This window comes from Triplophysa dalaica, chromosome 2 (genome assembly GCF_015846415.1).
Source record: "Triplophysa dalaica isolate WHDGS20190420 chromosome 2, ASM1584641v1, whole genome shotgun sequence".
Lineage (NCBI taxonomy): Eukaryota > Metazoa > Chordata > Actinopteri > Cypriniformes > Nemacheilidae > Triplophysa > Triplophysa dalaica.
In genome coordinates this window covers 22,243,228-22,255,694 of record NC_079543.1, presented here as the reverse complement: position 1 = coordinate 22,255,694, position 12,467 = coordinate 22,243,228, and the positions used below count along the sequence as shown (strand labels likewise).

Sequence of the window (12,467 nt, the reverse complement as noted above, 5' to 3'; positions counted from 1 at the left end):
AAATGAGAAAGATGTGACGGACATGAACAACCTGCTCTTGAATATTAATTGATACAGATTTAGCCCTCATCAAAAGTATGGATTGATGAGTAATTGTTGTTTTGAGGTGGGAGGAAATGAAAACCTTCTCTCAAAGTGAAGCGCTACGAATAAATGACCTCGTTGTTGAAACCCAGATGGTGCGGTGGACCCTGCGAAACAACTCGAAAATTCCCTTCGATTGAATTCATTCAGGCTATTCTCAGTCAAGGATTTTGCAAACTGAAAAAAGCGATGCAAGAAAAGTAGTCTATTCAGAAGTGTTCTTCACTTTTCTGTAATGTGCCAAACACATTCTGCTCCATTACCATTGCAGTCATAGAAAAAGTGTGAAAGATTTGGATGAGGTTGCCTTCTTTGAGAAGGCTGTTTATAAACATGCCGAGGTTCTGAATTACTGTGACCATATAAGCAAACAACCACAGCTGACGCAAGACAAAGAAATGTCAAAAACGGTCCATTTTTAGTGGTGATTTAAAAAAACTCCTTTATTCCTATGTGAATAAAAGTAGCTTGCTGAGACGTGCAACTCAAAAAAGAGAGAATAAATAAAAGAGTAAATAGGGAAAGATAAAATATTTATCTGAGCTTGATGACCATCATCAATAAAAGACAAACGGGTGAATTTTGATCACCTGCATTCATCAGTGGGTGGCCATTCATGTGTCTGGGTGTGCATTCATGAGTCTGGGTGTGGCTCGCAGACACGATAAAGAGATGAATAATCAGAGTTGTTGTCATAATCAGGAAACAACGTGTAGAAGACTGATGTGTCTATTTGTACGCGTTAATCTTCATACGTCCTTTTGGTAGGTAACCTCTCTCTCTCCATAGAAGGCGGGGTGTAAGCTCACTACCTCTAAGAGGCAATGTGGCATTACGAATGATGATGTTCATTTAAAACTAGCAATTTATTCTGGCTAAATTACACAACATAAAACAGCACATTTAATTTCCTAGCGTTCCTCGACATGCGTGCGTACATTGCCGATGTATTCTTACTCTGATTAATTACTTGGAACTAATCACTCAAATCACTGGATTTTTGGTACCACGCAACTCTTAATTTGTGACTCCCATATGAGCTCAGAGAACTGATGCAGTTGATTTGCAATTTTTAAATACTTTTATATTGAAATTCAATCTTCTGTAGTATGCTTGGAAGTGGTTGCAATGGAAAAATTATGTAAAGCATTCAATGAAGGCAAAACCGACTTAGAAATTCAAGTGTGTGCAATTGTTTTGCATACTCATGGAAATGATCTGGAATTTCTTTTCACTGTCTATACAGTATACACTGTGCATCACAAAAGATAATGATGCAATACAACATTGGGTTAAAAATGAACACATATTATGTTATTCCATATCCAAATTGTTTGCTATGCTTACTGTGCAAATTTATTAGACCACCACCACCCACTGTAAGGTTTGTGCCACAGCGTGCAATATTTACGATTATCAAAAGCATTTTTAGGTTTCTGTAATGGTTCATTGTTTATTCAGATGCCCAATTACATTTATTTACTTGTAGTACTTTACAAAAAGTTGTAAGGGTTTGATGTTACATTCATTTCTGACTTCTGAAGTTGAATTGCCGGCTACAATTTGGGTATAAAAATGTGATCAATCAAAGATTTAGTTGTTTCTCTGCTACTAAGAAATGACAATAAAATTTGAAGTCTTATTTTTTAAATGATTTGAACAATATTTGTGTTTTTGAGACAGGTGCTCATATAAATTTGCTAAACACTGTCTATTACTCATTTTGAGTTTAGCCATTGGTTACTATTTCACGGAAATGTCAGTTTGACATAATTTTTCTACAACCCACATAAGATACATATACATGAAGCTCCAATTGTATGTTTCAAACAGAGGTTTCAAAATAGAGAAAAAGTAACAGAATCCAGCTTTAAAGTGCACGTTCCCCACGATCCCATTTTACAACCTTTAGTTAGTGTGTAATGTTGCTGTTAGAGCATAAATAATACCTGCAAAATGATAAAGCTTACAGTTCAGTGAATTCGTTTTTCAAGGACTACAGAGAACGTCTGAATCGCACTACAGTCCTCTACTTCCCGGGTACATGATGTCACCTTTCCGAGTGCTTTAAATAACCTCCGCCTAAAGGAATATGATAAACTTTGGCAAGGTCTTCCTTAGAGAAGAGGAAGAGCGGCTGGGGTAGTGTTCGTTTATCAGAGATTGTAAACATTTGACTGAGCTACACGCTTAACTACTTTCACTTTCATCACAGTCCTACAGCTGGTAATATTAATTCTGCTACACACATTCTAAAATAACCAACGGTCAAATAACAGCTTCCATGACTTTACCATCGGCTGTGAAAGCTGTTCTATGTAATATACTGATATTGTGTGTGTTTGCGCATACCTCTGTCTAAAACACTTCTATGAAATGTCATCTGAAGTCCTGCTTGCAGTCTTCTGGTCAATCTGTTTGTTTTATTATCCAACTCAGGTCAAATATAAAAAGGCTAAACTAACAGTTCTGTTAATAGTGATAATATTACAGGTCTGACGCCATTCGGTCCGGTGTCATTTCCCCTCAACATAGTAGAAAACAAACGCGATCTCTACCAAAGATTGTCGTTTGCACATGCAGTAGCAGACCTCAGTTACACTTCGATTGATCCACATGTTTTCAACTGATGAAGTGAAGTTGACCCCATTGTTATCGTTTATTGCTGAAAGCCAACGCTTATGAATTCACGTATGCTGAGAGGGGGACCGACCAATCACAACAGCTTGAGGAGCGGAACTCGCTGACATGGTGTGGGTGGGACATCTTCACACTCTAAGGGGACAACCAATCACGACAGACCTGGTCAGCTTTACCAATCAGATCGTTTCGGAAGGAGGGACTTTAAAGAAACTGGAAGAAATCCAGTCATTTCATGAGAATATAGACAGCAGTGAATGATAGACTTAAAATATTTGAATTATAAAGGGATTTCTGAAACTAGAATCAATAACATCCATTGTTAAACACCCAAAAAACATAATCAAAGCCTCTAAAACAGCAAAAGGACTGTGTCCTTTAAAGGGATAGACTCATTTTCATAATTTATTCAATTTCATGCAATTCCTAGCCTGAATGACTTTCATTCTTCTGCAATACACAAAAGAAGATATTTTGAAAAATGTGGGTAACCGAACAACATTGGCTACCATTGACCTCCATTATATGGATACAAAACATAAATTCTCAAATCTATATTCTTATGTGTGCCACAGAAGAAAGAGTCATATACATGTTTGGAATGGCGTAGGGTAAATAATGACAGAATTTTCATTTGTAGGAGAACTATCCTTTAAGGGGTATTCACCAGTCCTGATTATATCATTGAAGATCGTAAAGGTACACAAGGTACACTGGTACTACATAGCATTTTACATAAATCATAATTATTACATAGTGCCATAGTATAGAAATTACCATGTGAAAGCATCACAGCACAAGTGAAGTATAGTAACTGTATCCTATCATTGCTAATTTGCATTCAGCTGAACTCTGCTCATCCTGGTAACGACACAAATGGCTGCTGTCGCTCACGACTTCTCAAATCCCCAGTTCTTATTACAAATGAATGAGTTACGGCCGCTTTGTCACCGCAAGTCTCTGTGAATGTGAGCGCCCCTTTGGTGTCATGTCAATGCGAAGTAAGTAGCAATTTAGCAGATGCTTCTATCCAAAGCGACTTGTAGTGCACTTATTGCAGTTTGCCCTGAAGCAGCTCGGGGTTAAGTGCCTTGCTCAAGGAGGTAGAGCTTGTGGATTTCTCAGTCCGGATCTTTAAAGGAATAGTAACCCCAAAATTAAAAACTCCCTAAAGTCAAATATACAGTAGGCTTCATTAAAGATTTATTTGTGAATTCAAATTTTGGGTTTGTTCCTCACACAGATCTATCGTACAGTATGGCTTCATAAAATGTCTTTTGGGCCTTTTTAGAGCCGACAAGCTGAACTGTCATTGTAAGGCAAGCAAATAAAAGAGAATTCAAAATGTATAAAGAAAAATAACCGCAGGTTTGAAAAGGTTAACCGTCCCTTAAACTACCAAATCACACCTCCATAATGTGTTAGGAAGGATGAACAAAGTCACTTTTGATGCTGGCAGCATCTCTATGCACGTGTTCGTGTCACCTCTGAATCCCCAACGTCACAAAGCTCTTCCTGTCGTCCTTGCCTACCCCCCAGAGCGCGTGTATATGCTCGCTCGTCCTCTCGGTCACCCGTCGCTAATGAAATCATCTCCCGCTCTCTCAAAAGTGAGAAGGCATTCATTATGCAGTCCACACTTATAAAAATGAAAAGTCAATAAGCTGACGGGGAAAAACAGATGCCGTGTTCCCCTCCTCGTCCCTTAGTTGTTATCCTCTCCAGCTCACAGCTGGAGCGGAGCGTGAGAACAGCCCGCGTGCGGATTATTTTCACGTCTCCTGATTTCAATCACCCGTGTGGGGACCTCGTGGCGAACAGCGGGGCTTTTCGAGAAAGTGGAGAAGGATGGAGGGAGAGGGGGAGTCTAAACAAGATCGTGCAGGACAAGCATGACGGGGTGGCAGCTCACCTTCGTGGACGTCCAATCAACAGCTCCGACTAAATCCTGCCACCCCATCATTCAAGTAATGTTCGAGGTCACGAGGAGCATCTTTTCTGACCAGCATTTTCTGAAAAACACTACTCCCATGGATCACCAGGAGAAGTTTAAAGCTTGCAAAACCATGATAGAATACCGCTCTCAGATATTAAACGGCTCCCACATGAAGACAACATGAAAAGAATCAGTTGAAGATGATGATATGCATTTAAAACCCGCAATTTATTCTGGCTAAATTACACAACATAAAACAGCAATTTAATTTTTAAGTGTTCATCTGCATGCATGAATACTTTGCCAATGTATTCTTACTCTGATTAATTACTTGGAACTAATCGCTGGATATTTGGTGCAGTGGAACTCAGAACTTACTTGGTGACTCCCACCTGAGCTCCAGGCACTTTGACACAGCTGTTTGGAGATTTTCAGGTATAAATATACTCACCACTCTGAAGTGGATGCAACGTTTGATATAATAATAAAAGTATATTTCACGCATAAGTGGAAGTTCTCTCACTATTTTCCTCATCCCATCCCAGATGCATTTTCTTCCGTTGAACACAAAGATTAAATATTTATTAAAAATAATACTATATATAATAATAGTGTATTTTGCTAAATGTAAATGTTAAAAACAGTTACCACGTTACCACTCTTTCATATATGAAAATCGCATATGATATCTAGTCAACAGACACATGAGAATCAATGAGATTTATCTACACACACCAATGGGTTTATCTAAATACATCGAATTTGGAATTAGCACTTAGATCTGATTTACGTTAAAAAAACTAGACATGAGGCGTACCTGTACATGCTCATGATCAGGGAAGAGAGAAAGCAATGATGTTTTTTGTATTTTGAGTGCGGAGCATTAAAGGCAGGGATATTTGTTGTATTTGGTTCAACAGCGTTTCTCGGAAAAATTTCAACAGCCTATCTTTGAAATTGCTTACTGTACATTTAAGTTAAGCACTTACTACATTTTAATTTCATAGTTAAAAAAAAAGCTGCCTAAATAATACGAACGATTTAAAAACATTACATTTTTACCTCAACTTTACTGTTGCTTCTAGTGACTACTGTCTGCTCTCCATAGCTACAACATTACACCACTTCATATGTGTGAATTTGAACTTAATTCGCATCGTCTGCTGCTGCTTTTGTCATTTGGATCGGCATCCATCGACAAACATAAATTCATATGAACTACTTCAGTTGGCTTTGCTCCACTAACTTGCTGTCAGTGTGAACGGCTTTTAGTGTCATGTAAATGTGAGGTTGTACAGTAAGTAGCAATTTAGCAGCTTCTTTCATCCCCAAAGAAGGTCAGCCCAAAGCCACGAGGAGCATGACAGACTAGCGCTCTCAGACATTAAGCGACTCCCTTACGAATGCGGGATGAAGTCGTGATCGCATTGCTCCCGCTCCTTGCTCACCGCAGCACAATGGCACATCAATCATCTGAACTTATGGGACATATTATAAAAACAGAGACCTCTGCACTCGAGGGCCAAGCTATCAGAGGAAAGCCCAGCGCTCTGGCTCTCAGCACCTCTGCACAATTTCTGTTTCAAGATTAATGTTCTCGGAGCGAGCGGGTTCGCGGACGAGGGCGAGTGCGAGAATAGTGGGCGGCAAGGACCAATCAGGAAACAAGGTGCGATACAGTAAAACTTTGCTATCTGATTGGGAGCTGTTTTATGATGTGATATTGCCTAAATGTTCAGGCGGCGTCGAGAAAGCAGTGGCAGCCAAGGGCGATGCCCTGCAGACTTGTGGGTAATGTCAGAGAGAGGGCACATTGGAGAGAGTGCTTTTGCGACTGCAGATGGGCAACACACCGTCGGTGAGAAAAGGACATTCAAATAACATCTGCCCATGGTCACTTACTTTATGAAGTTAAGTATGGGACACAAATAGCTTGAGATTCAATTTAAACCTTTGCGCTTATCATAATACAGGCCATAAGAGTCAGATAACGCTTGCCGCATCTTTGCTAGTAAAACAGAGCTATCTATTTAACACAGGAAATCTCGAAAAAACTTTTTCTATTACTTGACTATTGGCTTACTAGGCTATGTTTATTATATGTGTTCAATATAAACAAATGTGTACATAAAACCTTCTATGTGATTTAAAAACTATTATTTATCATTAAGAAATTGCTTAAGCAGCCTCCAGCACTTAAGGTGGCACATCACTAGATATAAAAACTATATATTTTTTAAACAGCTGCTGATATTATCACCTGAAAGAGTTTACTGGCTCCACTGGACCTATTTTTTCCATTCTACCTTAAAGCTTCAGCACAATCGGACTCTTACCACTACCATCACTTGCACATACAGTAGCCTGATTTTTTTAATAATTCGTAATTGCGGTGATAGTGTTTGTAATGCTTTCGACAGAAAATTGACATAATAAAGAAAAGGGTTTGGTTGAAGTCATGACAAACGTTGTTATGCTTCTGTCAGCTGACTCTCTGGTGGGGGTATTGTTTTGTTTCAAGTGACAATTGTCCTTGAGGTTTCCACCACACATCAGGATGAATATGTTGTTTATATTGAACACATATAATAAACATAGCCTACAGTGAAATAATAGAAAACTTGTTCTGAAATCTCGAGAGAAGATTTTTCTGTTTTCACAGTCAGGACTCTGTTTGAAAATCTGTTTGTGTGTGGTGTGCTTTCTTCATTCAACATGTTGAATATTTACGATTCGCGATCGGGTCGGCTCCAGTGTCCTTCTGATCGGGTTCATTCACACATCACACCAGAGGAAAATCTGATAAAATAATCTGTAGAGCCGTTTAAGATCATAAGGACATTTCCTAGAATTGTCGGGAGGGGAGAAATTAAGGGCCGATTATCTTGTGGTGAAGCCACAAGAAGATGCAGTAGACACATGTAGACATAAACGTCACTGGAAGAGCTTTTCTCTCTCCTTTAAGAGCTCCGTTGTTTGCAAATGCAATTTCGACAGAAAATGTTTGATTTCGTGGGCAGTGCGAAACTTTTCAAGTTTTGTCAAATCACTCAGCTGCAGATGCAGGGCCGCTACATCAATGTTATTAGGCAGCAGGAATGAGTCCAGGTCAGCCTTAGAAATCATTGTGCCTTTCACAGCTTTCAAAAGAATGTCTTCTCTAGTCCGCTCTGATCAAATCTACGTTCAGTTCGCTTTTGCACCATAATCATTTAAGAGCTTGTTTTTAATCTACTGCGTCCCTTACGTGTGTGTGTCAATTAAGATTCAAGACGAAGAATTAAAATAGACCCCTACTTCCTCGCCCATGGATATGCAACAAGATGCTGTGGAAATGATAACAATTGTATGCCTATCACAGTATTTTGAACAAAATGTAAAAATATAACTTGAAATGAAACTGAAACTCAGATGACAGATTCATCTCCAAAACATTAACATTTTCAATAACACTGTTATTCTGTCAACTTTTAAGGTTTATTTGAACCTTCTGTAAGTAAATAAATAAAATCTGAAAAGGCCTGTCACTGAAAAACAAAACGCAATTTTAAAATAAAAATATGTTAATAATCGTGATACTATCATCTTTATAATACATTTCTTTATTTTTTTTTGCAATATGTGATACATCACTATCCTTAGTTTAAACCACCTAAAACAGCAAAAAAAGCTGTTTGATGGCAAAAACTATAACCATGCTCATTTCTAACTTTTCAAAATAAGAAGAGCTATTAAAACTCTTCATACGTTACATCAAGTCACCAACATAAACGGTAAATTACTTGTAAAGTTAATTTAATTGTACTAAAAAAGTGCTTTTATAGTGCACCACGGTTGCCAAGTCCTTAGTTTTACAGCAGAAGTGGGGTTCTTTAATACTGTTGCAGTGGGTGAAGGTTTTTTACTGTAGTTTACTCAAATTTGAAAATGTTTCTGTTCATTGAAATCAAAAAAAATATATACTAGGAATGACTTAACCTATATGAAAATGTAAATATTGGCTCAAGAATAAACTGAAATAAGTTTAAGGCACTACAATTATGATCACAAACCAACCAAAACTAAATTAAAAAAAATAATTAATAACAAATATATACAAATAAACATAAACAAAATAAATCACAAGCATTTAACAAAACTGCAAATAATTCAAGAAAAAGAATAAATAAAACTAAAATCTGTTTTTTTCGAAGCATTAAAATAGAGAAGACTTTGTTTCTTTATTTAAAAAAAAAAATCTTAAACAGACTGTCATTATGATTAATACTTTACAGTAATTTCTCAAGAAGAAATTGAGTGCAAAATATGTATTTTAGGTGTTGGAGAAAATATTTTGGACTAGTTTTGATATGAAAATCTAGTAACCCTACAGTGCACCAAAACTACATTTCGCCAGTCTTAAACCGCATGGAAATTCATATTGGTCTTTCTAACTGGAACACTAGGTATACGTCTTTGCTGCCTGCGATCTAGAACAAAGGTTTGTGATCATTTACTCCTTTTGTTCTCATTTGCAAGACAGACCTGTGATCTGATGTTTTTTTCTGCTTGTGAACAGATAGAAGAGGAGAGCATCTCAATTACCGCCTTCAGGGGTAGCAGCGTGTGCTCTGTTCTAACGGCTACCTCGAGTCATACCGCTAATTGATATACACACACATAACATAAACACTCTTGCATACCCTAGAGTAAAAAAACCCTATCAGGTGAAGAAGATTCACCAGAAAACAGGAACTCCCTGTGGCTGCAGCGAGATATTTGATGTAATTGATGGAGGTCTTGAGCCTGGCAGGCAGCTTGCCCTAGAACGAAGCTTGCTGCCTTCTGCAGCACAATGGTGGAGTTTCCACCCATAACAAAAACAAAACACATGTCTAGAGGATAATGCTTTTACCATTGTACATGTGTTTGTGAGTTATACTGCGGGACAACTGGCAAAGGAAAATATGTTCTTTGAATATATTATCTTCTCTTTCTAGGGCCAAACCACTTCAAGGTCTCATTTGCTAAAATTGTCATTAAGGTAATTAAGTAAAAGAAACTACAATTAATTTTCTGTTTGCCGGCAACCTGCGAACTATGTTGAATTTTAACATTGAGGAGTCAATTTCCTTGTTCAAATTTGATTTACTTTTGCACGAGTGTGCGGGTGCCAATTAGGAGCAGAATAAGGTTATGTTTGTGAAAAATGAATCTGTGCTCCTTAAAATGCCAAATGTGTGTTCGTCTAAACTGTGCATCTGGATATACGCCCGCTTTGAACGCTCCTCTCCATCATTTGATGAATAGCTGCTGCCAGATCAATCGAAAATTTACACAAAACATCTCTTATAAATGAAATTCGGTTTAATGCTTGTGTTCCACCAGGCAATAATTGCACCAGGCAAACAGAACTGAGTTTACATTTGTATTTATTCATTTAACGAATGCTTTTATCCAAAGCGACATTCACAAGAGGGAGCATAAAACATTTGCCTTTAGTTAGTTTCCTTTAAGATTTTGAGTGAATAAAGCACAATGTATAATCATAAATATTATATTTAGGAAATATATTTTATTGGAAAATTTTTGTTAATTTTATTAAATTATTCATTTTGTATTTATAAACACATAAACATTCATGCATATATTTAAGGAAAAAAAGATATAAATATTTACAAAGAATTATTGTATAATTTCAATTATTGGTAAATTTAAATCAATCCATCTAAATATTTCCTAAATATATTTACGTACATATGCATGCATATATTTTAGAAAAATATATATAAAATTGAATAAACAATAAATAGATTAAATTATTGATATACATAAAAAATCCATCTAAATATTTCTTAAATATATTTACATACATATACATGCATATATTTAAGAACAAAATATATAAAAATGAATAAACAATGTATAGTTTTAATTATTGGTAAATATAAATAAATCCATCAATATATATTCCTGAATATGTAAATGTATGTTTTTGCGTTTATAAATACATATTTAAACAAATAAAATAAGTACATAAGACATATATTATGTAAACATAAGCGCTTATTCTGGATGCGAGTAATTGTTTGAAAGTCCTAAATAATTAATAAAATCAAAATGTTGTTTTGCAAAACTGGTACAGTTGTTTACATGTGAAGCTTCCCCTACAGGTTTAGTGGACAAAACAGTAGGAATCACAAACATGGGAATATTGTGACAGCAGAAACGATACAGACAAAATAGAGGCGAGTATGAAAAGCACATGAGCTATAAATGAAACACTCTCCTGTGAAATGAGAACGTGTGAATTCCGCTGACATGCTTATGTAAATCTAGTTGGTTTATAAATGCCACTCACCCACAGTGAGCTGTCCTGTCAGCTGGCCAAGGTTATTCCGTGCGTTCACTGTTACGTTGCGATCTGACTGTAAAACCAGAGGACTGTCCTGGAAAAAACATAGAAGAAACAATCTGTTCATGCGATCTGTGATGACAGAGTGTGCAGTAATTCAAGCTGGTGTGAACGGGAAGATCATGATGCTTGCAATACCAAGGTTACAGGTTCGATCCTAGGGAAAACAGAGTGATTAAGTATATACATTGAATGCACTGTAAGTCACTTTGGATAAGGGCATTTGATGTCCGGGCTCTCTGTGTGTGTGTACGTGCATCGATGGTCTCTGGTTGGCATGGGTGTATGTGTGTTCATGCATGCAGGGGTGCATGTTGTGGATCACTGGAGCCAATGTCCTCTCCGTTCCCAGCATCTCTGATCCAACTGACCTGGACATGCGGTCCCGCATCAGAGTCTCCTCTATGGCATAAATCAGTCATAGGCACCACTGAACACCACACGGTACCCGTCTCGGTCCATACAAAACAGCATTCAGATTCATGGGGACATTACATTCTTTAACATCCCATTATATATTAAGTCAATATATTATTGAGTGTTTTTTGTGTTACTTTTTTCTAGTGAGCCTGGATCTCTTTTAACACGTACGAATCCCAGCATGATAATTCGTCTCTCAGATTACCTTCAAAGTTTGAGCCCTCTCTTTTTTCATTGATCCACCTGCCAGCCAACCAGATCCATTTATTGACAAGTACAGTGAGGGTCCACGAGAGCAAGTTCCCTGTTTCTTTGCTTTTTCGTGTTTTTGATGTGCATGGGCATCTGTCTTCATTTGTGGGAAAAAATACAGTGCACATAACTACTAAACCTTTTTTAAATATTCTATTTAAATATTTTCATACTAAAAACAACAACAACAATACTATAACTAATAATAACAAAAGTTGTTTTGGTATGTGCTTAAATATAATACAATTAAAGAAAATTATTATACAAATTATTATTATTATCATTATACATAATACAAAGTGTTAATCCACTACAAAATCACTTCATATTCATTTCAATTGCTCTACCTTGTTGTAGCCTCAAAATCGAACATGACCAGATGGTGAAATTATTCAATACACCAATCAGAAGCTGTGATCTGACACACACAAATAAACTACCGGGCATTCAAATGCAAAGAAGGCATTCCCTCTAGAATGTATTCTATAATCTGATCTTTATTTCCTTTCCATTCAAACAATTTCAAGACCTATGTTGACGGCCAACTGTTGTGCTTTTTTCTATTCATCCTCCATACACAGTACAGAAAAAATGAAGTGCCATCAACACATTGTACACAGAATGAGCGAGAGAGAGAGAGAGTACGTAAGAATGTCATTCAACCATGACAACTCTGTGTTCCCCCGAGATGTCCACCTGTTCTTCATTATCTCCCTTTCATTGTGTTTTTTCGTTTAATGA

General features: G+C 37.0%; 1 protein-coding gene across 1 annotated transcript in view; it reads right to left on the bottom strand.

Annotated features, from left to right (window-relative positions):
* LOC130432999 (zeta-sarcoglycan) overlaps positions 1-12,467 on the bottom strand; it is a 217,581-nt gene that overhangs the window by 37,229 nt on the left and 167,885 nt on the right. Inside the window, exon 4 of the mRNA XM_056762635.1 lies at positions 11,001-11,088. Coding sequence (XP_056618613.1) covers positions 11,001-11,088 — 88 coding nt within the window. The remainder of the gene's footprint in view (positions 1-11,000; positions 11,089-12,467) is intronic.